General features: G+C 39.9%; 1 protein-coding gene across 1 annotated transcript; it reads left to right on the top strand.

Annotated features, from left to right (window-relative positions):
* The first annotated feature begins 232 nt into the window (after window positions 1-232).
* On the top strand, window positions 233-27,588 carry CRNKL1 (crooked neck pre-mRNA splicing factor 1). The gene is made up of 14 exons (XM_089686523.1): window positions 233-369; window positions 2,286-2,438; window positions 4,328-4,419; window positions 5,304-5,462; window positions 5,566-5,732; window positions 8,031-8,209; window positions 9,370-9,540; window positions 10,289-10,480; window positions 11,807-11,866; window positions 13,001-13,081; window positions 13,750-13,989; window positions 17,828-17,929; window positions 23,810-24,058; window positions 27,305-27,588. Exons 1-14 carry the CDS (start codon window positions 322-324, stop codon window positions 27,482-27,484), a joined length of 2,073 nt encoding a protein of 690 aa, XP_089542649.1. The 5' UTR covers window positions 233-321; the 3' UTR covers window positions 27,485-27,588.
* Window positions 27,589-27,912: the final 324 nt, after the last annotated feature.

Genomic DNA, 27,912 nt, shown 5'->3' with positions numbered 1-27,912 from the left:
TTCCATGCTCTTCGGCTGATTTCATTATTGTTTGAGATTTGTAAATACTAAAACTTGCGAACAAGTAGAAGAAGCCCAAAATAAAAATACGACGATGGATAGCAGTCTTTCTATTTTTTTCACCATGTTTCACACAATCCTAGACCATGACTTCTCTTTCATGGCTGGAGCATTGCAGACATGGTGGGTAAAATTGTTGGGATTAGAGTGTCTGGTAAATGCACGCCCTGACGTCAGCACGTTGACTAAGACGTGTGGTGGAACGTTCTCCCGGTGTGGTTCCTGTCTGTTGGTCCGGGGAGTGTGAGAAGCGGAGGAGTCATGGCGTCCACGGCGGCGGGGAAGCAGCGGATCCCGAAAGTGGCCAAGGTGAGTCCGAGGGAGCTGTGTGCGGGGACGGTGCCGGCTTCTCACCCCAGACCCCCGGGAGACCTCTCCGTGCTCCAACACTGACAACACCGAGATCTTCCCGCAGTCTGCCGGCTGCATATTCCACTTTTCTAAGGGCTCTGTTCTGTATTGAAGAGTAGAAGATTACCAACCAAAGTGTGTGGCCGGACAGGACACTTGGGGTGATGGGGGGCGGCAGACAAGTGTTAGACCTCTTCTAAAACAAGTGGGGTACAGTCTATTTATAGAACAAGCCTGGTACAGTCTATTTATAGAACAAGCCTGGTACAGTCTATTTATAGAACAAGCCCGGTACAGTCTATTTATAGAACAAGCCGGGTACAGTCTATTTATAGAACAAGCCAGGTATAGTTTATCTGTAGAACAAGCTGGGTATAGTCTATTTATAGAACAAGCCCGGTACAGTGTATTTATAGAACAAGCTGGGTACAGTCTATAGAACAAGCCGGGTACAGTCTATAGAACAAGCCGGGTACAATGTATTTATAGAACAAGCCGGGTACAGTGTATTTACAGAACAAGCTGGGTACGGTCTATAGAACAAGCTGGGTACAGTGTATTTATAGAACAAGCCGGGTACAGTGTATTTATAGAGCAAGCCGGGTACAGTGTATTTATAGAGCAAGCCGGGTACAGTGTATTTATAGAGCAAGCCGGGTACAGTGTATTTATAGAGCAAGCCGGGTACAGTCTATTTACAGAACACGCCGGGTACAGTCTATTTACAGAACACGCCGGGTACAGTCTATTTACAGAACACGCCGGGTACGGTCTATCTATAGAACAAGCCAGGTACAATGTACTTAGAGAACACGCCAGTTACAGTCTATTTATAGCTGAAGCCCTGTGCGTTCTGGTTATGGAACGGGCTGCATGCGTTCTGTTTATGGAACGGGCCGCGTGCAATTAATTTATGAATGTCATCATCTTGTCCTGCCTTATTGCTAGGATGTTGCTACGACACTCACAGACAAGTCAAACCCCCTTGCATGCCCTGTCACAGTAGCTCTGAGCTCAGCGATGGAGACAGTAGACCACACATGTGTCCAGGGACAGTGCCGTCTTCTCACCCCAACCCCCGGGATACCTCTCTCTGATAACACAGAGATCTTCCCGCTGTCTGATGGCTACATATTCCACTTTTCTAAGGGTTCTGTTTTGTATTGAAGAGTAGAAGATTGCTAACCAATGTGTGTGACAGTATAGGACACTTGGGGTGATGGGGGGGGGCCCTCTGACACCATAACATATGGCTTGGTTTAGAGTCACAGACAAGATGTTAGATCTCTTCTAAAACAAGTCTGGTACAGTCTATTTATAGAACAAGCTGGGTAAAGTCTATTTGTAGAACACGCTGGGTACAGTCTATTTGTAGAACACGCTGGGTACAGTCTATTTGTAGAACACGCTGGGTACAGTCTATTTGTAGAACACGCTGGGTACAGTCTATTTGTAGAACACGCTGGGTACAGTCTATTTGTAGAACACGCTGGGTACAGTCTATTTGTAGAACACGCTGGGTACAGTCTATTTGTAGAACAAGCTGGGTACAGTCTGTCTATAGAACAGGCCGGGGACAGTCTATAGCTGAAACCGTGTGCGTTCTACTTATAGAACAGGCCGTGTGCATTCTGTTTATGGAACAAGTACGAGTACTGGTGCAAATGCTTGGTATCGGTGCAACCCTAGTTTCCACTATATGCAGGTGCTTTACCTCCCAGCCATGTTGCAACCAACTGGAACTCTTTGAGACACATACATTTTAAATTGTCTGATTTATTTGCATTGATATGTTTTATCAGGGAGACTAGTAAAGTCAATAAAGCCTCAGTATATATAAATGAATGTCTAACATGTCTTCTTGCTCTGGGCAGGTGAAGAATAAAGCCCCTGCAGAAGTGCAGATAACAGCTGAGCAACTGCTGAGAGAAGCCAAAGAAAGAGAACTTGAGTTACTACCTCCTCCCCCAAAACAGAAGATCACAGATGAAGAAGAACTGAATGACTACAAATTAAGGAAACGAAAGGTACACATATTTGTTTCAGTAACATGCATTAAAGTGTGCATTGGAATCCCATTGAACTAATACAGCAGTGGGCAATACACCCCCCCAACAGTGCACAACAACCCATTAAAATTGGGTCATGTCTGATTTTGGCTGCTTTGGTAACACATCATTGCTAAGATGTACATGGGTCCTTAAAGTGTTCCTAAACTCACAACAGTAAAATCATTCCATATATGCAGTAAAGCAAGCTTTTTATACTCACTGCGGAACCTAAGGGGTTAATCTTCTCTATTGTGTAAAAATGCAGTTTGATTCTGACTTCTCTGATCCTCCCCTTCTTCCAGTGCCCCCCCTTTTATCGCCTGAGAAGACATATTGTGTGGAGTCACTCTGCACATGCTCAGTTTGGTGTGTGACTCTAGAAATGTTTTGTTTTTTTTCTTGGAAGAGTGGATGTGATCAGCACAGGGCCAATCAGCACTGTCAAGACAGAGGTCAGGGTTTCTGCATCCTCCTAGAGCAAAATAAAAACTCTTCTTACAAGCATTAACCAGTGCTCGGCTGGACACTGATAGAAGTCACAAGACTGTTCTAACTGCTGATGAGAAAAGGTATTTAGCAGTTTACATTTACTAAAATATTTGCACTTCCAGATATAGTAAATGCAGGTTCCTGGGTTTAGTAACACTTTAAGCCAAATATATTGTTGCACATGTCCCTCTAATGTCAAAAATTCCTATCCTTTCTTTTTTTTTCACTCTTTGGTTGAGTTACAAGCAGATATGCTAATGCACAGTACAGTGGTGCACTCTGCTGTAGTCACTGTCGTAAAAATGTGACATTCAGACTCTTGTCCACATAAAATTCACAAAGGGTCTGCAGTACAGCGCTAGAAAGTCCCAAAAAGTAAAATAACTTTTTTCTTATAACGCAGTCCTGTTCTGATTGTGATCTACAAAACTATAACTTGTATTTCGTTGTAAGGCCCCTTACACAAGGGCGTCCCGTATGTCCATTTTTCATTTGTCCATCTACGGATAAAAAACGGACACTCATTTATTTCTGTGGACTATCAGATGTAAACAGATGATCATCTGTTAACATCCGTTTTTTTTGAATGGAGGAAAACCCTAATTTTCTTTTGTAAAAAAAAAAAAAAAAACGAAACGGATATAAGCGGACAAAAATTAATGTAAACGGACGAAAAACTGATGTGAACTGATGAAAAACGGCTGTAAACGGGCAAAAAACAAGTGAACTGATTCGTTTTTTCATGGAAAAAACATGACTGAACTGATGCAAAAAACGGAACGCCCATGTGAAAGAGGCCTTAGAGTTTAATTCTACTTTATTCACCAGGATTTTTTTTTTTTCTTCTGTAAAACCATTTTTGTGACTTTTTGTAATCTTTTAAATATCTGTGCATTGCTTCTTCCTTTCTTGTAGGGAGCCACAGTAACCCCTTCTAGTTTGGAATCTTTTTATTCCATAAGAAAATTCTGAATATCAGAAGTCTGGGTATATTAGCATAATGAAAATGTCATACTTGTGTAGAGGGGGACATTGGGACAATTTTACTATTTTTAATTGTATTTTCTTATTAAAATATCACTAAAATTTCACCCAGAGAATTTCTGAAGCCCAGCAGACGGCTCTGAAAAAAAATGCAGACCAAATTATATCAGCCCAATCTGCTACCTGTGTTTACATTGGTGGCTTCTGAGCCACATAGAACCTCTCTGCAATATACAAGACTTGACAAAATGTGGCATCAAGGCCAGGTTTGTTGATACTTGTCTGTTTAGAATTGTCTGAGTCGATTTTGGCTTATTACATTCATGCAATGCACAATAATGTGGATGAATTTTTAACATATCATGTTATGTAAAAAACCTTTTTCTCTACAGACATTTGAAGATAATATAAGGAAAAACAGAACTGTTATTAGTAACTGGATAAAATATGCACAATGGGAAGAAAGTCTAAAGGAAGTTCAGAGGTATGTACACTACTTGGGGGGGGGGGAGAAAAAAAAAGGATGGTGCAGTCTTTTGTTCTTAGAGAACCCACACCAAAACTCTTAGGTCCCTTTCACACAAAGGGTCCAATCAGGTTCGTTTGTCAGTTTATCAGGCAGACCTGATTGGACGGTCTATTTACTCCTATGGACCGTGGGTGTAAAAGGATTTGTGTTCATTTACACCTGTCTACCCCCGATTTGGTCAACTAAAAAAACAAAAGGGGATCCATCCTTCATCAGAGTCCGTTTACACCAGGCCACCCATAGAGCACAGCATACCCTGTCCATGTCTGCTCTGCATAAACTGTGCAGACACAGACCTGTCATCCACCTTCTCTGCTCTGATCAGCAGACAGATCCCCCTGCTGATCAAAACGGAGTCTGCTCCATGTGAAATGGACCTTAGAAATTTGGATAATATTGGGAGAGGTATAATGACTTAGTTTTTTGTTGTGTTTGTCACCTTGATTTTCTTCTTTTTGTGTTACTATGACAGTAAGAAGGGGCACTGAGGGCAATAGATCCTGACAGTAGTTCTGCTCTTTCCAGTTTAAAAAGAAAAATAAATGTTTTGTCTACAGTTTTAAGAGATCTAGAAACAGACTAACACCCTCTGCAGAGAATGACCTAAAATAAATATTGGTGAAATCAACAGGTAAAAAGCGATGGAAGTAAACAAAGCTAAGCTTTGGGACATATTTAACGAGAAACATGGAGTATTGCACATATGATACTACAAATATAAATGTTTCCCTGGAGTTATAATTTTCGTTTTTCTTCACGACATAATAATTTTGACTTTTATTGTTCCCAGGACAAGCTTATCATTGTTGTAAATAGACTCTCATATGTCACCTGTGTAGGGCGCGATCTATATACGAGCGAGCATTGGATGTAGACCACAGGAATATCACACTATGGCTGAAATATGCAGAAATGGAGATGAAGAACCGCCAGGTTAACCATGCACGAAATATATGGGATAGAGCTATCACCATCCTACCTAGAGTAAACCAGTTCTGGTAAGTGAGCTAGTTTGACATAAGATGAACTGTTTTCACATTGACATCTCTAGTCAGCCTCTTATATGAAACATCTGGGCCGACACTAATCTTCTCTTAAAAGGTACAAATACACCTACATGGAGGAGATGCTGGGCAATGTTGCTGGTACCAGGCAGGTATTTGAACGTTGGATGGACTGGCAGCCTGAAGAACAAGCATGGCATTCCTACATCAATTTTGAACTTCGCTACAAGGAAGTGGACAAAGCACGGTCCATTTATGAGAGATATATCCTTTTTTCAAGACTTATATACCACTCTGTTACTCCAGTTTCATTGCTGGTAATAAGAAAGGGGTGTTAAGCATTACACTGTTTATAGATAAATGTTTGAAATAAATACTCCTTATGTTGTTTGAAACTTAAAACCCGTGTTACAATCACAAGCTCTGTGTTCACAATCCTACCACCACTTTCTGTTACAGCAGTTGTACAGTATGTTAGACACCTCAGTAATAGTGGCATGTCCCCTCTTCTCTCTGTAATACAAGTCTGTGCGAGGACACTTATACTGAGAGGTTTGGCAGTTACTTAGCTATGCCAGCATGGAGCACAGCAGGATAGAAGGGCAGGCAGCCTCAGGTATTTGAAAGCATTTCCAAGCCATAGCAAATGGAAATATAGGACTATAAAGAGATAAATGTGAAACTTCTGTTGGGCTTTAACCCTTTTACCATACGTCATAGGTACCTGACAGCTGGGGGTTTTACACACACTTCCAGTGGTTGTGTGTGTATACTGTATCTTAAGAGCTGACATTCAATCAGAAGCAATCTGGCAGTCACCGATCACTTCCTAACAAACCTGGTCTGCTTTCAGAAAATATACAACGTTTTAGGGGTGTTTGTAAACTTCAGGCCTAAACTGATTTTTAAAGATGTGCAAAAAACGCAAAAACAGATCTGGTAGAGAAAGAGTTAAAATGACAACTAATAGCAATCTGACTGCTGTTAAATTACTGGAAATCCAAAAAAATCAACTGTAGTTTTATTTTAGTTCTTGGCAAGATGGCCCTTTATTCTATGAAGGTTTGATGAGAAGTGTCCAGGCTCTCACAAGTTCACTTTTCCTGGCCTGACTGTTTGCTGACAGTGATCATAATGGTCACAAGCAAGAAACTCAATTTGAGAACAATCGGTGCAAAGTGCTACCCCCCCAGCTATTAAAATTAGTGAAAGAGTCCAAAAAGTCCAATGTAGGGCTACAAAAGTCCATATAGCACTAGTGCAAGCCTTCTATAGTAGTAGCAGAACTCTGTGTAGAATAGAGAAGAGAAGAAGCGCCTCCTAAGTGCAGTATAGGTAACTTTAATGGAGCGACTCTAGCGCATGCTCCGAAGCGTGTCGCTATGCATGCTGGTCCACATACGTCATCACACTAACGCTGACGTCGCGCCTCAATGTGCGTTCCAGACGCCATCTTTAGGAGACTGTACACACTGGCCGGCTCTTTCCTACATCCACAGTCTTCTAAGTGCAGACACAGCATGGACACAGCCGTTCTCTCATCCTTTTGAGCTTGCTTTTATCATATAATATGTGAGTTGTTCTACATTTGTTATCTATTAAAGTTACCTATACTGCACTTAGAGGCACTTCTTCTCTTCTCCACCAAAATAGTCACACCTCAAGATATAGGAGGATCATTGTGTTCCACTAGAAAGCGAGTTGCCTATTGCTATATCAGCATTGTGGAGAGGACCTGGTGACAGTGGGGCGATTTCCACACTATGCAGGAGCCAGTTGGACATGGCACACACTTCATTAGAAGTAAAATATGATCTGCAAAGCAAAAAAAAAACCATTAAACTTCAGCTTTAAAATTTATGTTCATTTACATTAGGGAAAAGCATTAAATAGTACAGCGGATTAAAAACGCACTCAGGAACACAGCCCTGTAAGTCTAGAAGGAAAGGTTCTGTAAAATCAGATGAAGAATCCATGCTTGGGAACAAAATTACAAAACTACAGGTAAACTAAAGCTGACTAAAGCCACAAAGGAAGTGTTCTCTGCATAGATTAATAAGGTTGAAAACTGCTAATGCCTATAAAGTTCAGTCTCATGCATCTTTTACAGGTTTGGTTCAGATAAATTGCCTGTAATTTACTGGGTGACAGGCACACTGTATTGTTGCTTACGAGTTTTGGTTGGACTTGAGAGTTAAAGTCCAACTCTGGTCAAAATTTTTTTCCCCATGCAGTGGGTCTCTATCCCTTAGATCACAACCAGTCCACCACTGGACTGTGGGGGAGTGCGGTTGTCCAGAGGATGTAAGGTATAAGCTTTTTGCTCACCCCTAGACAAAATGAGCAGTTGACCCCGGCAGTGCAGGCACAGCTCTACTGCATTGGAAAATATTTTGTTTCGCCTGGAGATGGGGTTTAAAGTAGTGGAAGTAGAAGTGTGGAGTAAGGATTAAAACCGTGCAAACTCCAATGAACATCTGTAAATGATGTAGTTGGTTATAAAGGCCGAAAGTTCTTTTGTACAGGATGGATGGCTAAAAATTTCCCTTAACACCCATGCACTTGTCATTGTACATCCTGATGTGAAGAACTGGATCAAGTATGCCCGCTTTGAGGAGAAGCATGGATACATTGCACACGCAAGGAAGGTGTACGAGAGGGCAGTGGAGTTTTTTGGAGAGTTTCATATGGATGAGAATCTTTATGTTGCATTTGCCAAATTTGAGGAAAATCAAAAAGAGGTGGGTTTATCTATTTTGCAGTGACATTCCGCCATTTGGCTTTTTATTTATTTATTTTAGCAGAACTCAAGTTGCTTTTTGGTACAGTAATAAATTAAACCAGGAGCTGCCCAGTGCACTAATTCAGCATCATTCATCCTACTCTCTCTGAGCCCAGGCTTTTGAGGACCCACCCCAAGATTGTGTCTGCAAAATAAATGAGAAGCAGCACAACACATGAACTCGTTTTTTTTGTACTTTCTCCTCCTGTCAACATGCTCCATGTCACCGCATAAACGGATTGGATCCTTGTTCTGTTTCTTCTGCTCACTCTCCAGTCCTCCTGGGATTGCAAGAGGCTGATATCAGGTCAAATTCAGCTACTTACACTGCCTGCATTTACAACATTCATGTAATTATGTATTATTGAATACAGAGCTGCATTCATTTTTGTATTCTATATCTGCCTAGAGTTAAGCATTATTGTAAGTTTTTGTTTTGTTTTGTTTTTTGGGTTGTGGTTTTTTTGGGGTTTTTTTTGGTACAAATAAAATCAGTATGCATTTTTTTTTCCAGACTAGGTTCTTCCCAATTGACTTCTGCGTATTGAAGGAAGAAGATGATTTGAACCAGTATTAGTCTTACAATCCACTTTTATACTTCTCTGATAGTACATTACTCAGTTATCCTGGATAAAATCATTAATTTGGCCATTTTTTAAAGCTGAAATCCATACAAATATAAAAAAAAGCAGTAATCAGTGCAGTTATGTACTGATATTTCTAAATGTAGCTTAGCTAAATACTCAAATTTATTTTGATATCCATTTCCTGTTTATGCCATGTACAGGTTGGAAGTGGGAGCACAAGGACTAGGAGCCAGTCAGGCTCTGCTGCTGTGCACATGTGCAGATAAGGGTACATACTAACAGAAGGACAGAGCAAAGTAATGAACAAATCAGATTGCTGCTGCTCCACCATTTAGCAAGTAGGCTGGAGTTGTTCTTGACTAAGAAGTAATGATTTACAGCAGAGGTTTAAGGCTCTGTATTTGCTGTTTGGCAGGAGTGTCTTGATCACTGCATAAGCTGAGTACAATGATCTCTATTCTCAACATCATCCACAAGGTAGAAATATAAGATTACAAATTAACTAAACTGACTTTCTTTTTTTTTTTTTTAGTCTGAAAGAGTACGAGTCATCTATAAATATGCCCTAGACAGAATCTCAAAGCAACATGCCCAAGAGCTGTTCAAGAACTACACCATTTTTGAAAAAAAATACGGGGACCGGAGGGGGATTGAAGATATCATCGTGAATAAAAGGCGATTTCAGTATGAGGAAGAAGTCAAGGTGAATGGTGTTACAAATTATCAACAGCAGGAGTGTCCAAACTGTGGCTATCTATATATATATATATATATATATATATATATATATATATTTATTTATTTAGAATTTTTATAAAAATGTGTTTTCACTTATTGTAAAAAAAAAAAAAGGGGCTGAAAAAAATGTGGCAGTTTACCAGACTTTTATAGGTTTTCTCTTCCCAAAGAAAAATATCCCACTCTTCACAATCATGCCTTATTCATGTTTTTGGCAGCACCTATATTTGTGAGCAACTATTTTCAAGGATGAAGCACACGAAGGACTAAATTAGAACCAAAATATCCAGTGAACACCTTGAGAATTTATTGAGAATTGCTACTACATCCATCGAACCAGATATTAATGTGTTTATCAAAAACACTGTCAAATATCGCTCTAGGCTTAGTTTATCAAAAACACTGTCAAATATCGCCTTCTTTTACTTTTTATGATAAAAAATATTACAAAAAAATATTTATCACTTAGGTACATTATCTATATCAGTGATCATTAACTTGTGATCTGCCTGACTTTTTCTGCTCATCAGCTATCATTATTGTTAGTGTATTTCATGTGTGGCCCGATTCCTCTTCTTCCAATGTGGCCCAGGAAAGTGAAAGGTTGGACACCCCTGATGTACAGTGTATTGCTGCACCTAGATTTTCATTCTTGTTTTGATTCCTAGCTTGGATGATCTAATATTGGAACTAATCATTGTTACACTTTTTAGGCCAATCCTCATAATTATGATGCTTGGTTTGACTACTTGCGGTTGGTGGAAAGTGATGCAGATGCTGACACTGTCCGAGAAGTGTATGAACGTGCTATTGCTAACATCCCGCCCACTAAGGAGAAGAGACACTGGAAAAGATATATATACTTGTGGATTAACTATGCACTGTATGAAGAGCTGGAGGCAAAGGTATGAACAATACAGTTACATTTTTTTTTCTTTAATTGAAGTGCAAGAGGGTACTTCTAGATGGAGTCCTAGAAGTCACATTTGTTATATTTTGGAGTTATTTGGCAGCACTTTGTTGCCAGACCATACATTTCAACAACAATCACCCTCTGATGATTTTGAAGAACTACATAAGACTATTACAGTGTGTGAATAAGCAGAGAACTTTAGGAAATAGAAGTTCACAACAGACATTATTAAATGTTCATCCAGTATCCTTTTATTCACTGTTGTACTTGCTATTGAATTGATAACCTGGCACTGTGGTTCAGTAGCTGTGAGGGGTCATGTGTGACATGGTATTAATAGTGGATATCTGGTTCGCAAAAAAAACTAGTGATACTTTGCAAATTGATATTCATGAATCTCTTTATATATCGTGTATTGATTGCAAAGAGGTGTTTATTCACTTTCCGACCGCCTTATAGCAGTTTTACTGCTTCAAGGCGGCTGCTTGGGGGTAGGAAATGCATGCGCCGCTTCTGCTGTGATTTGTCTTAGCAATATCAATGGATGACTGCCGGCATCTGCTAATTGGCGAGGAGACACATATGTAAACAATGCAGAGCTCTGTCCTGTTAGTGGGGATGTGCTGGATTTTGTTTACCTGCAAAGCAGAGAATAAAATCTAGCACATCCCTCAGTAAAATCACAAAACGTTAGGCACACAGTTAACCCTTCTCAGCCAGTGTTGTTAGTACATTGGCAGTGTATATTTTTAGCACGTGTCACTGGTTCCCACAAAGTTTAGTGTCAAATTGTCTGTCTGCCACAATATTGTAGTCCCTCTATAAGTCGCTGATTAACGCCATTACAAGTATAAAAAAAATTAAATACAAAATTCCAGTTCAAATCCCAGTATACGCTTATTGGGATTTTTTACCAAAAATATGTATCGGAATACATATTGGCCTAAATTTATGAAGAAATTTGATTTTTAAAACTTTTAATTGGATGTATTTTATAGCAGAAAGTAGAAAATGTTTTTTTCTCAAAACTGTCGGACTTTTTTGTTTATAGCGCAAAAAATAAAAACCCCGGTGATAATCAAATACAACTAAAAGAAAGCTTTATTTGTGGGGAGAAAATGGCAGGAATTTCATGTGGGTACATTGTTGCACGACCGCGTAATTGTCAGTTAAAATAACTCAGTGCCGTATAGCACAAAATGGCCTGGTCAGGAAGGGGGTAAATCTTCCGGAGGTCAAGTGGTTTTGGTGATTATTATTTTTTTTTTCTTTGCATTGGACAGATAATTTTATGATATTTTGTATATTATTTTGACAGGATCCAGAAAGGACCAGACAAGTATATCAAGCCTGCTTAGAATTAATACCACACAAAAAGGTAAAATGAAAGTACAAGCTGTGCATTATTTGAGCCCCAAAACACTTTCAGACTTGGCATGGTCTTAGCAGTTCAGATTGCGAGGTAAAAAGTGGTTTTAACCACCTCCCGAACACCATATAGTAATATGAAGGGTGCAAGGTGGTTCTCTCTTTCTGGGAAGACATCATATGACGTCCTCCCATTCTCACCCCGCATGCGTGGCTCAGGGAGGGCGATCGGCGGTGCGCTGTGTCCCTTGGACATAGCGGATCACCAATCCACGGAAAGAGCCGAAGATGTCAGCTTGGTCATGTGATCAGCTGTGTCCAATCACAGCTGATCACATGTAAACAGGGAAATGCTGGTTATCGGCATTTCTCTCATCTCGAGCTGTCACGCTGACAGCTCGAGAGGAAAAGAAAGCCGGTAATCGGCATTCTGCAGAGGGGACATGTACACTGATCATCAGGGCACTGATGATCAGTGTAGCCCCAGCAGTGCCACCTGTCAGTGTCCATCAGTGCCACATATCAGTGCCTACCAGTGCACATCAATGCCACATATCAGTGCCTGTCAGTGCTGCCTGTCAGCGCCACCTATCAGTGCCATATATCAGTGATGCCTGTTCATGCCCATCAGTGCCACCTACCAGTGCCTCCTCATCAGTGTCCATCAATGCAGCCTATCAGTGCCCACCACTGCAGCCTCATTAGCGCACATCAGTGAAGGGAAAAAAAATCACTTATTTACAAAATGTTATAACAAAAACTAAGAAAAAACTTTTTTTTTTTCAAAATTTCAAAATTTTTAGTGGTTTTTGGTTTAAGAAAAAATAAAAAATTCAGAGGTGATTAAATACCACAAAATAAAGCTCTGTCACGAAAAAATGATAAAAATTTCAAAAAACAGTGTTGCATGACCGCGCAATTGTCATTCAAGGTGTGACGGCGCTGAAAGCTGGAAATTGGCCTGGGCAGGAAGGGGGTATAAGTGCCCTGTAGGCTTGTGGTTAAGGCACTTATGCTTTTAATCAGTGGGTGATGTAGGTCCAAAAGTAATGCTACTTTTAGAGTACTGGCTCCACACCCACAGTGAGTTAGTGCAATGGCTTGTTTTAAATTCAGGTTTCATTATTGTTTTTCTTCTTTTCAGTTTACATTTGCCAAAATGTGGTTAATGTATGCACAATTTGAAATACGACAGAAAAATCTTCCTTTTGCTCGAAAAGCTTTGGTAAGTTAAAGTAAAATTTTGATCCCTCCTGTGCATGTCTTCTTTGAACACTGTGTGAAAATAGGCTAAACATTATATATGTGATAAATATAAAAAGAATCTAATTTTAGTGAAATGTCAAAATAAACATCTAAAGGTTTTATCTTGCTTGCTCTATATGTTTGCTGTACCATAACTTTTGTATGGAAATGTTGAGTAGAAACATGAATTAGGATGAGACTGCCCTTTGTTTCCTGTTCCAAAGTTGCAACAGTAAGATCTTCACAAAATAGGGTGGAATTCCCCTCTGATGTAGTTGTCCCCATTGGAATATCTTCCCTCACATCTTGATCTGGTGACAACTGTAAAATTTTGGATATATCATCACTTTCTGTTTTGGTGACAATGGTCATCAAGACAAATAGAGAAGATGAATCTCACCAGCTGGGATGCTGAATGCAGTAAAATAAAAACTTGATACAGAGTCTAGGCACTCTTTCATAAATTTGAAAAAAAAGAAAAGGTTTAGCTTTTTACATATCCACAGATTTTTGGACGGTCTGGAATTTGACGATCTGTCACCCAATTTCATCAAACTTCTTTTTTTTTTTTTTGTATCAGATTATTTTAACTGTTAGACAGTGCCTCTGAAATACATTTAACACATTTGATCTTTTCCCCCCGTATAGGGCACATCCATTGGCAAATCACCAAAACAGAAGTTGTTTAAAGGCTATATAGAACTGGAGTTACAACTTCGAGAATTTGATAGATGTAGAAAGTTGTATGAAAAGTTTTTGGAATTTGGACCTGAAAACTGCACAACATGGATTAAATTTGCAGAATTGGAAACTATTCTGGGTGATGTTGAAAGAGCCCGTGCTGTGTATGAGCTTGCTATTGGACAGCCACGTCTTGATATGCCTGAAGTAAGTGAGTCTTTTTTATTTATTTTTTTTTGTCTAGGGAGGCATATTTTTGTGTTTCAGAAACTGCTGCATGAAAGTATTTTCACTTTTTAAAAAAAAAAATGTCTCTAGCACTTGAAGACTAAAGTCCCTTAGTGGCCTTTCCTCACCACACCATTCTCATGACCGAGACAGACCTTAAGGTGGTATTCAAGTCAAAACCAAAAATGTGATATATATTCGGGGTATGGAAATTAAAAAAAAAAAAAAACTACTTCCAAGGGACTAAATTGAAGTCCCAATCTACTTCTCCCTCGTGACAATCTACTTGTACTGATGATAAAAAATTATCTATATCTGAGGTGCATTTTAGGAATGTCTGGGGCTTTAAATACAGAAGGGGCTTTATGGCAACTTAAACTTTTAATGTTTTTAACATAGCGCTGTTTATCTCCTCCTCACCTCCATGCATGTCTCCAGCACTTCACTCAGAGACTAGCAGGGAGGGGAGACACTTTGCAGTGTGACAAGCACCAATTGGATGTTCATCAGGAAAGGGGAGTGTCGGGCTGACATTTGCTGAGCGAGTAAATGAGGAGCCAGCCCCAATAAGATAAAAAAAATGTATTACTTCAGGTTACTCTTGCAGTTGGAAGCACTCTGGTGCTCATTTCTAGTGCCAAATCAAGCTCTGGTGTGTGCTCCATTAACCACTTCCAGACCGGACACTTTTACCCCCTTCCTGACCAGGGCAATTTTCAGCTTTTAGCGCTATCACACTTTGAATGACAATTGCGCGGTCATGCAACACTGTACCCAAATTAATTTTTTACCATTTTTTTGAGATAGATAAAGCTTTATTTTGGTGGTATTTATTCACCGCTGGGATTTGTATTTTTTTTGCTATGTAAATGAAATGTCCAAAAATTTTGAAAAAAAGTGTTTTTTTTATAAAATTTTGCAAATAAATAATATTTCATCATAAATCTTAGCCAAAATTTATTCCGTTATCTTTTTAGTAAAAAAAAAAAAATCCAAATTAGTTTATAAGCAAAAATTATAATTTTTAAACATTTTTTTTTACATTTTTATTTTATTTTTTTATATTATTATTTTTTATTTTTATTTTTATTTTTTACATACTGTCACCCTAGCAGTACAGTGTCACCATGGTGACACTGTACTACTTGTGAGGGGTGATGAAGATTTTTTTTTTTTTTTTTTTACACTGATTGCTTTTACACCCATATAGGATGTAAAAGCAATCATTTCTCTTTCTCTCTGTGTGCATTCATGCACTCATTGAGAAGAACTGAGTGAGCTGTGATTGGTCACATCCTGTCACATGGTACAAGGCTTTTGTGAATAGCCTTGTACCATGTGACCTCTGTGATCATTCACAGATTTCACACATAGTAAGCAATGATGTCACAAGTGACATCTTGCTTACTACTTTGCATGTGATCACTGATTGGCCAATCAGTGATCACATGATCGGGACCTCGTACAGAGGTTCCGTCCGACGATCGGTGTTTCACTGTGTCCGGAGGACACAGCGGGCACCGGATCGCGGTGCTGCTCGCTCCCAGGGAGCGCGCACAAGCAGGGTGCGGGGAGGCCGTTTATTGACGGCCACCCGACCCTGCAGTGCCACCGTCCGGCCGTTTATATACAACGGCCGGTCGGCAAGTGGTTAAAGAATAAGTTCATCTTTAAAAAAAAATAAATAAATAAATTTTTGCAGGTAAAAAAAAAAGGTGCATTTACTTTTTTTTTGTTAGAAGCCTGGAACGTATTGCACTAGCAATCAGCAGATCTCTGGTGCAATACAGGACTCCTGCAGACTGTATTGCACCAGAGTGTAACATCGTATGGGCAAGCAGTTTCACACTCACAGGAGGAATCATTGAACTATCAGACAGCTCAATAGTGCTGTGGTAGTTCATTGAACTATAAGCTAACATTCACAAAGGATACTGGTGCTAGTAGTTTTCACATTCACAGAACTCTGGGAATGAATGATGTAGGCATGTGGCTTGCACTGCCGCTCCTTCTTCCTTTTTTTTTTTTTTCTTTTTTTTTAATGACGGCTATGGTGGGGAACTTCTACTCGTACTGCTGTCACACAGAGGGTTCAGATTGCAGCAGGAGCGGGAACGTGTCATATGTTCCAAAAGGTGAACTTAACCTTTTAACCCTTTCGCTGCCAGAGCAGTTTTTACATTAGAAACCCCCGCAAAACATATATTTTCTGAAAGCAGATCCCCTAGAAAATAAAATAGCGGTAGTTCTAATTTTTTAGGTCGCACAATATTACTGCAGCGGTCTAGGAAACACAATTTCAGTAAGAAACACAGTAAAGTTAATTTTTAGGGGGCACAAAAACGCAATGAGTCACTACATTTTTTTGTAAAATATGAAAGCCGAGGTTGCACCAACTAAATGGATGTTTTTTTTTTTGTTTTCACCAATATACGTTTACCACGGTGGATGCAGCATCGGTCCGATGCTGAATTTGGCCCCCACCAGCTCTAAGTGTGAGAACTCACCAATCACATGACCACTGATCGCTGTGTTCTCACCGTCGTGGTGCTTGGGTGTAACTTTAATTCTTTACAATTAAAAAAAATATATATTTTTTAATTAAAGAATAAGCGCACCTTCACCTTTTTAACATAACATAATAAATGCACATTTTTTGCAGGTAAAAAAATGTGCATTTATTATTTTTAGTTTGTGAAGCCGCTAGAGAATTGCACCAGCGATTAGATTCAAGTCTGTATGTATACTTTAATTTAGCTCAGATTTCAGTAAGTGCAGCCAATAGATTCCGTAACAGCCATTAGGCTCCATTTCTGGTTCAGGCTACATTGATGTAACCGATTCTTCATGAGCCGACTGACTTAATATTGGTTCATTCTGATAAATGACTTCCTCCTTTATGTACTGATGATAGGTATGCCTTTGTTGGATAGTCCTTTCATTTTTTTCACTGAGACTTTGTGCTCATGTACCTCAGAAATCACTATACGCTATATAGCCCCCCTGACTATCAAACCTGTGTGAATTTGTTGGATTCAGATACAACCTTCTCCCTTCTTTAAATATTTAACAGCCTCCACTCTTCAAGGAAAGCTTCACACAAGATGGACGTTGAAGTGTGTATGTGGGAATTTGTACCTGCTCATTTAAAAAAAAAAAAATATAAAGTTTTGTACTGATGTTGGGTGCGAAGACTTGGCTCTCATATGACATTCCTTTTTCATTCTCTGACTTCCCAGCAAAATAAATCATGGAGACATGGGTGGATGGGGGAGTTTGCTTTAAATATTAAAAATGAATTAAATAGTGTTTTTGGCTTGTGCTTCTTAGATGCAGTGTAGTACCTCTATAAAGAAACTAGCAGCAATAATGTTACCTTTAATCACTGAAATAGTGAGGCAGGGATCATTATAGGGAGAGTTCATGTGAAAAAAAAAATTAGTGGGTTACGTACTGGTATTGGGTAAGAAGACTTGGCTCACACGACATTCCTTTTCATCCCAAAGGTATTCAGTTGGTTTAAAGTCAGGGCTTTGTGCAGGCCACTCAAGTTCTTCGACACCAAACTTGATAAATTTTGTTTTCTGAAGCTGGCTTTACGTACAAGGACATGGTCATGTTGGAACAGAAAAAGGGCCTTCTCCAGTCTCATCACACAAGTTAGGAGCAGTTATCTAAACGTTTTCATGAGCTCTAGCATTAATAGTACCCCGGAAAAACCTGAACCCAGAAATTTGGAGGGGTGTTCTGAGAATTTGGCTGCATTGTGTAGTATTCATGGCTTGTTTGCTCCATTGCTTTTCTTCTCTTTTTGCAGGTTCTTTGGAAATCATACATTGACTTTGAAATAGAACAGGAAGAATTTGATAAAACAAGAAACTTATATAGAAGACTTCTACAGAGAACACAGCATGTTAAGGTACATAATTCACATAGATTACTCATTTGTAAAGTTTTGATTTGCTTTAAAAATCCAAAAAGGAATTGGTAAATTAAAAAGAACAACTTTATGGATGTTCCTTGGGATATAGATATAGATACACATACATTGGCCACTTTATTAGGTACACCTGTTCAATTGCTTGGTAACATAAACTGCTAATCCGCCAATCACATGGCAGCAACTCAATGCATTTAGGCATCTAGACGTGGTGAAGACGACTTTCTGAAGTTCCAACCGAGCAACAGACTAAGGAAGAAAGGGGATTTAAGTGACTTTGAAAATGGCATGGACGTTGGTGCCAGATGGGCTGGTCTGAGTATTTCAAAAACTGCTGATCTACTGGGATTTTCACACACAACCATCTATAGAGTTTACAGAAAATGGTCCAAAAAAAAAAAATATCCAGTGAGCGGAAGTTGTGTGGATGAAAATGCCTTGATGATGTCAGAGGTCAGAGGAGAATAGGCAGACTGCTTACTGTGACATTCAGATGGTATGGTCAGAATTCAGAGTAAACAACATGAAAGCATGGATCCATCCTGACTTGTATCAATGGTTCAGGCTGGTGGTGTAATGCTGTGGGGGATATTTTCTTGGCATTAGCAAGGTGTACCTAATAAAGTGGTGTGTGTGTGTGTAATTTTTTTAATTGACTACTTCCTCTCCTTAGCTATTATTTTTCTGCCTATTTTTATATAGTTCTTTCAATTATATATGGATTTAAACTTTTTTAATTATGTATTTTTGTCCTTGCTTTTGGGTTTTTCTCCTGGAAAAAAACACGCGCATTACCTTGGTATCATAAAGAATGGACAGGATATTGCTGAAATACAGTGAAGAAATAAGTATTTGATCCCCTGCTGATTTTGAATGTTTGCCCACTCTCAAAGAAATGATCAGTCTAAAATCGAATGTTAAGTGTATTGTAACACTGAGAGACAGAATAGCAACAAAAAATTCAAAAGAAATGCATGTCTAACAAATTATGCACTGATTTGCATGTTCATGAGGGAAATAAGTATTTGATCCCCAATCATTCAGCAGGATTTCTGGCTACCAGGTGTCTTTCTTACAGGTAACAAGCTGAGATTAGAAGCAGTCTCTTAAAGGGAGTGTTGCTAATCTCATTTTGTTACCTGTATAAAAGACACCTGTCCACAGATTCCAAACTCTCCACCATGGCAAACACCAAAGAGCTGTCCAAGGATGTCAGGGACAAGACTGTAGACCTACACAAGGCTGGACTAGGCTACCAAACTATCGCCAAGCAGCTTGGTGAGAAGGTGACAACAGTTGGTGAAATCATTCACAAATGGAAGAAACACAAAACAACTGTCAGTCTCCCTAGGTCTGGTGCACCATGCAAGATTTCACCTCGTGGAGTGTCAATGATCATGAGAACAGTGAGGAATCATCCCAGAACTACACGTGAGGATCTTGTCAATGATCTCCAGGCAGATAGGACCACAGTCGCCAAGAAAACAATTGGTAACACACTACGCCGACAAGGATTGAAATCCTGCAGTACCCGCAAGGTTCCTCTGCTCAAGAAAGCACATTTCCAGGCCTGTCTGAAGTTTGCCACTGAACATCTGAATGGTGCAGAGGAGGACTGGTTGAAAAGTGTTGTGGTCAGATGAGACCAAAATCGAGCTCTTTGGCATCAACTCAACTCATGTTTGGAGGAGGAGGAATGCTGCCTGTGACCCCAAGAACACCATCCCAACTATCAAACATGGTGATGGAAACATTCTGCTTTGGGAGTGTTTTTCTGCTAATGGGAAAGGACAACTGCACCGCATCAAAGGGACGATGGACGAGGCAATGTACCAGCAAATCTTGGGTGAGAACCTTCTTCCCTAAGCCAGGGCATTGAAAATGGGTTGTGGATGGGTGTTCCAGCATGACAATGACCCAAAACACATGGCCAAGGCAACAAAGGAGTGGCTCAAGAAGAAGCACATTAAGGTCCTGGAGTGGCCTAGCCAGTCTCCAGACCTTAATCCGATTGAAAATCTGTGGAGGGAGCTGAAAGTTCGAGTTGCCAAACGTCAGCCACCAAACCTTAATGACTTGGGGAAGATCTGCCAAGAGGAATGGGCCAAAATCCCTCCTGAGATGTGTACAAACCTGGTGGCCAACTACAGGAAATGTCTGAGCTCTGCGATTGCCAACAAGGGATTTGTCACCAAGTACTAAGTCATGTTTTGTGAAGGGAATCAAATACTTATTTCCCTCATGAACATGCAAATCAGTGCATAATTTGTTAGACATGCATTTCTTTTGAATTTTTTGTTGCTATTCTGTCTCTCAGTTTTACAATACACCTACCATTCGATTTTTAGACTGATCATTTCTTTGTGAGCGGGCAAACATTCAAAATCAGCAGGGGATCAAAAACTTCTTTCCTTCACTGTATTAGGCCTATAGTGAAAATGTAAAAATTGCCACACCAATATACCGCTCTGGTTCATGAGCGGTATATTGGTGTAGCAGCTAAACTGGTTTAAAGGTATATGATTCCTACATAAATGTATTGTCTTACCTGGTGAACCTGAAATTATCACCCCCGGGATTGCTAAAATGAACTTTGAAGTTTCCCTAGTCACGTGAGTTTTTCTGTTGTGTACATGCTTAAAGCGGAACTTCTCTCTCAAACAACATTTGACTATTTTTAATCCTTATGTTGCTAGCATTAGTAAATAGATAAGAAAGTATATCAAAATTACATATATTTGGGGGCTTTTTTCAGTTACTTCCTGGTTTCTATGCCTAGGCAAATGATGTCATACAATGGATATAAAAAGTCTACACATCCCTGTTAAAATGTCAGGTTTCTGTGATGTAAAAAAATGAGACAAAGATAAATAATTTCAGAACTTTTTCCATCTTTAATGTGACCTATAAACTGTACAACTCAATTGAAAAACAAACTGAAATATTTTATGGGGGGGAGTAAACATAAAAAACTAAAATAATGTGGTTGCATAAGTGTGCACACCCTCTTATAACTGGGGATGTAGCTGCGTTCAGAATAAAGCAATCATGTTAAATAGGAGTCAGTACACACCTGCCATCATTTAATGTGCCTCTGATTAACCCCCAAAAAGTTGAGCTGTTCTACTAGGTCTTTCCTGACATTTTCTTAGTCGCATCCTACAGCAAAAGCCATGGTACGCAGAGAGCTTCCAAATCATCAGAGGGATCTCATTGTTAAAAGGCATCAGTCAGGAGAAGGGTACAAAAGAATTTCCAAGGCATTAGATATACCATGGAACACAGTGAAGACAATCATCAACAAGTGGAGAAAATATGGCACAACAGTGACCTCACCAAGAACTGGACATCCCTTCAAAATTGATGAAAAGAAAACTGGTGTGGGAGGCTGTCAAGAAGCCTACAGCAACATAAAAAGGAGCTGCAGGAATATCTGGCAAGTACTGGCTGTGTGGTACATGTGACAACAATCTCCCGTATTCTTCATATGTCTGGGCTATGGGGTAGAGTGGCAAGACGGAAGCCTTTTCTCACAAAGAAAAACATCCATGCTTTGCTAAATTTTGCAAAAACACATCTGAAGTCTCCCAAAAGCATGTGGGAAAATGTGTTCTGGTCTGATGAAACCAAGGTTGAACGTTTTGGCCATAATTCCAAAAGATATATGTTTGGCACAAAAACAACACTGCACATCACCAAAAGAACACCGTACCCACAGTGAAGCATGGTGGTGGCAGCATCATGATTTGGGGATGTTTTTTTTCAACTAGAACTGGGGCCTTAGTCAGTCAAGGTAGAGGGAATTATGACCAGTTCTAAATACCAGTCAATATTGGCACAGAACCTTCAGGTTTCTGGTAGAAAGCTGAACATGAAGAGGAATTTCATCTTTCAGCATGACAACGACCCAAAGCTTACATCCAAATCAACAAAGGAATGGCTTCACCAGAAGAAGAATACATTTTTGGAATGGCCCAGCCAGAGCCCAGACTTGAATCTGATCAAAAATTTGTGGGGTGATCTGAAGAGGTCTGTGCACAGGAGATGTCCTCTCAATCTGACAGATTTGGAGTGTTTTAGCAAGGAAGAGCGGGAAATTATTGCCAAGTCAAGATGTGCCATTCTGATAGACTCATATCCAAAAAGACTGAGTGCTGGAATCAAATCAAAAGGTGCTTCAACAAAGTATTAGTTTAAGGGTGTGCACACTTATGCAACCATATTTATTTTAGTTTTGTATTTTTACTTCCGTCCACCTAAAAGATTTCAGTTTGTTTTTAAATTGAGTTGTACAGTTTATAGGTTACATTAAACGTGGAAAAAGTTCTGAAATGTAGACTTTTTACATCCCGGGAGTCTTCAGCAGGGGAGGAGGGTCTTTCTTAGCTAAGGCAGATGGATTGCAGATTCCAGGAAGTAAATTAATCTGCCCTTAAGATGGATGTGGCCAGAAATGCTAGAGGGGTGTTTTTCAAACTGATTTCTCAGCAAAATAAATCATGGATGGATGGGGGAGTTGGCTTTAAATATTAAAAAGGAATTAAATAGTGTTTTTGGCTTGTTCTGCTTAGATGCAGTGTAGTTCCTCTTTAACCGCTCAAGGACCGCCCTATAGCAGATATACTGCTACAGGGCGGCACCTGTGTGCAGAATCACATATATGTATGTGATTTTGCATTTCCGGGTAGGGGACATGCGCTCTACCTGCGCCCCCATTCGCAGCTGAGCATGTCAATCACCAGGTCCCAGCCGGTAATTACCTGCCGGCACCCGGTGATTACCTAGCATCTCTGACGGGGAGGAAGATTGTTTTGTTTACAAACAATATTCCTCCTTGTCAGCTCGAGCACACTGCTCGGGATGGCTGTGCACAGTACAGCCATCCCAATCCGTGTGCTTACAGTGAAGAACCCCCCCCCCCGCCCCCTAGTAAAACACTCCCAGCACACAGTTAACCCTTTGATTGCCCCTCACATTAACCCCTTCCTGCCTAGTGCCATTAGTACAGTGTCAGTGGTTTTTTTAACACTGATCACTGTATTGGTGTCACTGGGGTGTCCAAGTTAGTCCCCCCCCCCCCCCAAGTGTCAGAATGTCCGCCGCAGTCCCGCTGAATGTTTCTGATCCCAGCCAATACTAGTAGAAAAAAAAATCCCATTATCTATACTGCCATTTGTAAACACTATAACTTCCATGTAAACCAATTAATTTACACGTATTGAGATATTTTCTAGCAAAGACATGTTGCAGAATACATTTTGGCCTAAATTTATGATGAAAATTTTTTTTTTTTTTTTTTTACTGGACATGTTTAATAGCAAAAAGTCCAAAATATTGTTTTTGTTCTCAAAATTATCGATCTTGTTTTGCTTATAGCACAAAAAATAAAAACTGCACAGGCAATCAAATACCACCGAAAGAAAGCTCACTTCATGGGAAAAAAAGGACGTAAATTTAATTTTGGTGCAGCGTTGCATTACCGTGCAATTGTCAGTTAAAGTAACGCAGCACCTTAACGCAAAAAATGGACTGGTCAGGAAGGGGGGTAAAAGAGGGCAAGTGGCTAAAGAAACTAGCAGCAATAATATTACCTTTTAATTACTGAAATAGTGAAGCAGGGGCCATTCTAGGGAGAGCTCATATGACCACCTACATGGAAGAGTCTTCTGTCAATCTTGTGATGGGTTGGGGATGAAATGACCTCCTCCAGGGTCTGCATACAGTGCACGAGACCATTTCCAACATCCAGCAGTCTGTGGGGTAGGATTTTCCTTTCTATGTATAGCGCCATCTTTCCAGAAAAGGCTCAGACATGTTTAGATGTTCAAATATCAAATCATCTTTTTTTTTCCTCCCCAGGTTTGGATCAGCTTTGCACAGTTTGAACTGACAACTGGTGCTGAGGACACGCTGGGTAAATGCAGGCAAATCTATGAGGAGGCAAACAAGACTCTCAGGAACTGTGAAGAGAAGGAAGAGAGACTGATGCTACTTGAGTCCTGGAGGAGCTTTGAGCAGGAATTTGGCTCTGAGAGTACACAGGAAAGGGTGGCCAAGCTGATGCCAGAGAGGGTCAAGAAGAGGAGAAAACTCCAAGCAGAGGATGGGGTAAGACTTCTTTCTCTCAATAAAAAAAAAGAATAGTGGACTTTTTCTTGCTTAGCTAGGAAAGGGCTAGACATTGAATAGGCCTATTGCAGTATTTAAACTCTGCAATGGCAGTGGTGCTGCCCCGCTGCTGCAGTACATTCTGCTTTAGGTACTTTACCCTCTCTGACAAATGGTGATTTCCAAGTTTCATGCTTTGCAGGTCTAAAGAAACTTGTCCCACAATTTGCACAGATATATCTGATCCAAACATCTGATGTCACAGGTACCTGCCCTGTGAGACCCCCAAAAATATAGACAGTGTCATTGCCATTACCCAAAAAAATTACAAAAGTGGCATTTGCCATAGAATCTAGTTGTGTTATCACCAAATATTTATTTTTTAATATTGATATTGGGATGGAAGCACCCACAAGACTGGTACTAAAATAGGTAAGTTGGGTAAATTAGATCAATTTTAGGAAATATTTCACAATGAGGCAATTTGTACTACTTTATTATCTTGGAAAACTCAGTTTTTAACTGAAGTGGCATTCCACTCAATGGAAATGTCATTTGTATAAAAACAAAAGATATACAATGGTCTTGGAAAGATCTGCCCCTTGGTTTTTTTTTTCTGTTTTGTTTCACAAGCAGGATTTAAAATGGATTTTGGGGCTTTGTATTATGTGATGTACACAACAGGCCTACATGTTTGAAGTTGCAAACTATTTTTTATTATGACACAATAAAAGATAAGTTCACTGTTTAACAAAAAATAATAAATGCACATTTTTTTGCAGGTAAATAAATGCACATTTTTGTGTTTCTGGAGATTCTAAAGCATTGCACCAGCGATCAGCAGATTGCTGGTGCCATGCAGGTCTCCTGCAGACCTGTCAGTGTATCTGTTTGCCTATACATTTCGTACAGGCAAACAGATACTTCCTGAGAGGAAGACTCAATGAACTACCACAGGGCTCCACAGCGCTGTGGTAGTTCATTGACAAGTGCAAAGGCTGTCGGAACTGGTAGTGTTCTCATTCACAGAATTCTGTGAATGAGTGATGCAGCCAGGTGGGCAGAGCCACACACGGCTGGGTTTTTAAAAAATTGTGATAGCTAGCGGGGAGGAAAAGATCAAGATCCCCCGCTAGCTGTCACAATGGGGATGGGGGTGCGGGGATCAGTCCATTCATTACATGTTACACCCTGAATATCGGTGTAATATGTTACAAAAGGTGAACTTATCCTTTAATACTAAAACACACAAATGTATTTGAGTGCACAAAAATAATCAAGTCTCTTGGGGTATGTCTCTATTAGCTTAAAGCAGAACTAAAGTTTTAACTGTTTCCAAAAACAGTTATATTCAAAGCATGCCATGAATGATAACTCACAGTTGCTTGTGCTCTTAATTGAACTGTCAGGACATCAAAGGGTTGGTGTTGTAACTGATCAAATGTGCAGCCCCATGGCAACTGCAGGCTGAGATGGAAGCTTCTTTGGCTGTAAAGGATAGGAGGGTTTAGTTTTGCTTTAACACATCTAGCCACTGGGATTTTTGCCATCATTCAAGGCAAAACTGCTTCAGCTCTTTCAGGTTACATGGGCTGCATTGGTGTGCAGCAATCCAAGTCAACTGGATCGAGGTTTGAGCTTTGACTAGGCCACTCTAAGACATTTACTGTAAATGCTTTATTTTAATGCACCCCAGTGTAGCTTTAGCAGTATGTTTATGGTCATTTAGATGGAATTCTTCTAGCCGGACAGTCTCAAATGTCTGACAGACTAAAACAGGTTTTATTTGAGAACTTCCTTGTATTTAGTGCCATCCATATTTACTTCAATCATAACCAGTTTTGCTGTCCATGTCAACGAACAGCATCCTCATAGCATAAGGCTTCACACCACCATGCTTCACTGTGGGGATGGTTTTCTCAGGATGATGGGAAGTGTTGGGTTTACGCCACACAGCATTTCTAATGATGGCCAAAAAATTCATTTTTAGTCCCATCTGACCAGAGAACCTTCTTCCATGTGTTTGTACCACATACTGTTTGGTGATTTGGAGAACTCCTAGTGTTTTCTTTTTTCTTAATGAATGGCTTCTTTTTTTTTCTGACCACTCTTCCATAAAGCTCACTCTGTAGAGTGTATGGAAGTAAAGTGGACAGATACTCCCATCTCTGCTGTGGATCTTTGCAGCTCCTTCAGTGTTCTCTTTGGTGTTTTTATTGCATCTGTGATTTAATGCCCTTCTTTCCTGGTCTGCGAGTTTTGGTGGGTGGTCTTCCCTTGTTAGATTTGTAGTGGTGCCATGTTATTATATATGGTTCTCTGTGGGATGTTCAGTTTTATAAACCAACCATGATTTATACGTCTCCACAACTCTCAACAATAGGTCTTTGACCTGTTTGGGGAGCTTTACGTTGCTTGATTAGTAGTGTTGGAGGCTCAGACTTTTCAGAACAGGTGTATTGTATTTATACTGACAACTTGACAGATCATGTGACACTTTGATTGCACACAGGCCTTATGTGATCATCTAGGTATGAGACTTTTGAAGTTAAAGTGTAATTCCAGTCAAAGCCTAACGAAGCTTAAATCTACTCCCATTGGCTTTGGTCTGGTCACATGATCTCTCCAGCAGGGGCTTCAGTGTAGATGAGAGAGCAGGGACAATGGCTGCAGAGCCTGGGTGATAACATCACCCATAAGCTTGCTATAGGGCAGCTGTTGACTGCTGTCCCTCCTCTACATTGAAGCCAGTGCTGGGACCTGATCATGTGACCAGACCGAAGTGATTTCAGAATAGGTAAGTATAGGCATCTTTTCTTTTACAGGGTAGTGAGAATAGGTTTAGAATTTTAGTGGGAGCAGGATTATGCTTAGTTAGATTTTGACTGGAATTCTACTTTAATTGGTCTGACCACATCTTATTTAGGGGTTTCATACCAAATGAGGTGCACACTTAAGATTTATGTTTTGTTTTTTTTGTCACAATTTTTTAAATTTTCAGGTTGTAATGCAAAAAAAAAAAAAAGTATGTGTGGGGGTGGGGGCATTGAATACTTTTGCAAGACACTGGTTCTTCTTTGTTCCGGACTACAAGCCGCTGCATGAGCAAGCTTTTGAAGTGACCCTGTTGATGTACCCTGCATGGAATTAAAAAAAAAAAACACAACTCTAGGTTCCCCACTGGGGTTTATGGTTAGAAAAGTAACTGGTCCTAATAGCACATTCTTGTTCTCTTCCCCTTTCTAGTCAGATGCTGGTTGGGAGGAATACTATGACTACATCTTTCCTGAGGATGCTGCCAATCAGCCCAATCTTAAACTTCTTGCCATGGCCAAGCTCTGGAAGAAACAGCAGAAAGATGATGATGATGATGAAGAGGAAGAGGAACAAGATCCTGATAAAGACATTGATGAGAGCACTTCCTGACACCAAATTTTACCAATTGCTCTTTTTTTCTAACTGCCATTCATTCTTGTACATACATGTCAGATTGATCATATTTGTTATTAAACAATTTTGGAAATACACAATGCTTAATTTGTTGGTAGATGATTCCCAATGCAGAGTGGTGATATCTGCATTTCTGCTCTGTATCATTACACTATGGGTACAGGGCTTTTGTAATGATGCCCTCTCAGGGCGTGGGCCATGATGCCCTGTATTCACAGTATGTCCTCAGTTTTCCTCCTTCAATGATGCTGTTTTCGAGTGATTTCATGTACACCTTCCAGGCCGCATCAATGAACAAGTTAAAATTTGAATAGTACAAAGTAGATGTCTTCATTGTACAGAACAGGGCACAGGAGTTATTATTATACAGGATTTATATAGCGCCAACAGTTTGCTCAGCTCTT

Source organism: Staurois parvus, unplaced genomic scaffold, assembly GCF_062004578.1.
Source record: "Staurois parvus isolate SC_StPar_1 unplaced genomic scaffold, SC_StPar_1.0 ptg000401l, whole genome shotgun sequence".
Classification (NCBI taxonomy): Eukaryota; Metazoa; Chordata; class Amphibia; order Anura; family Ranidae; genus Staurois; species Staurois parvus.
The sequence above is the reverse complement of the archived record's forward strand: the minus strand, read 5'-3'. Positions and strand labels throughout refer to the sequence as shown.

Coding starts and splice junctions, on each gene's coding strand:
- CRNKL1 (XM_089686523.1), top strand. CDS start 322: ATGGCGTCCACGGCGGCGGGGAAGCAGCGGATCCCGAAAGTGGCCAAG. Junction 17,930..23,809: donor AGAGAACACAGCATGTTAAG/GTACATAATTCA, acceptor TTTCCTCCCCAG/GTTTGGATCAGCTTTGCACA. Junction 24,059..27,304: donor AACTCCAAGCAGAGGATGGG/GTAAGACTTCTT, acceptor TCCCCTTTCTAG/TCAGATGCTGGTTGGGAGGA.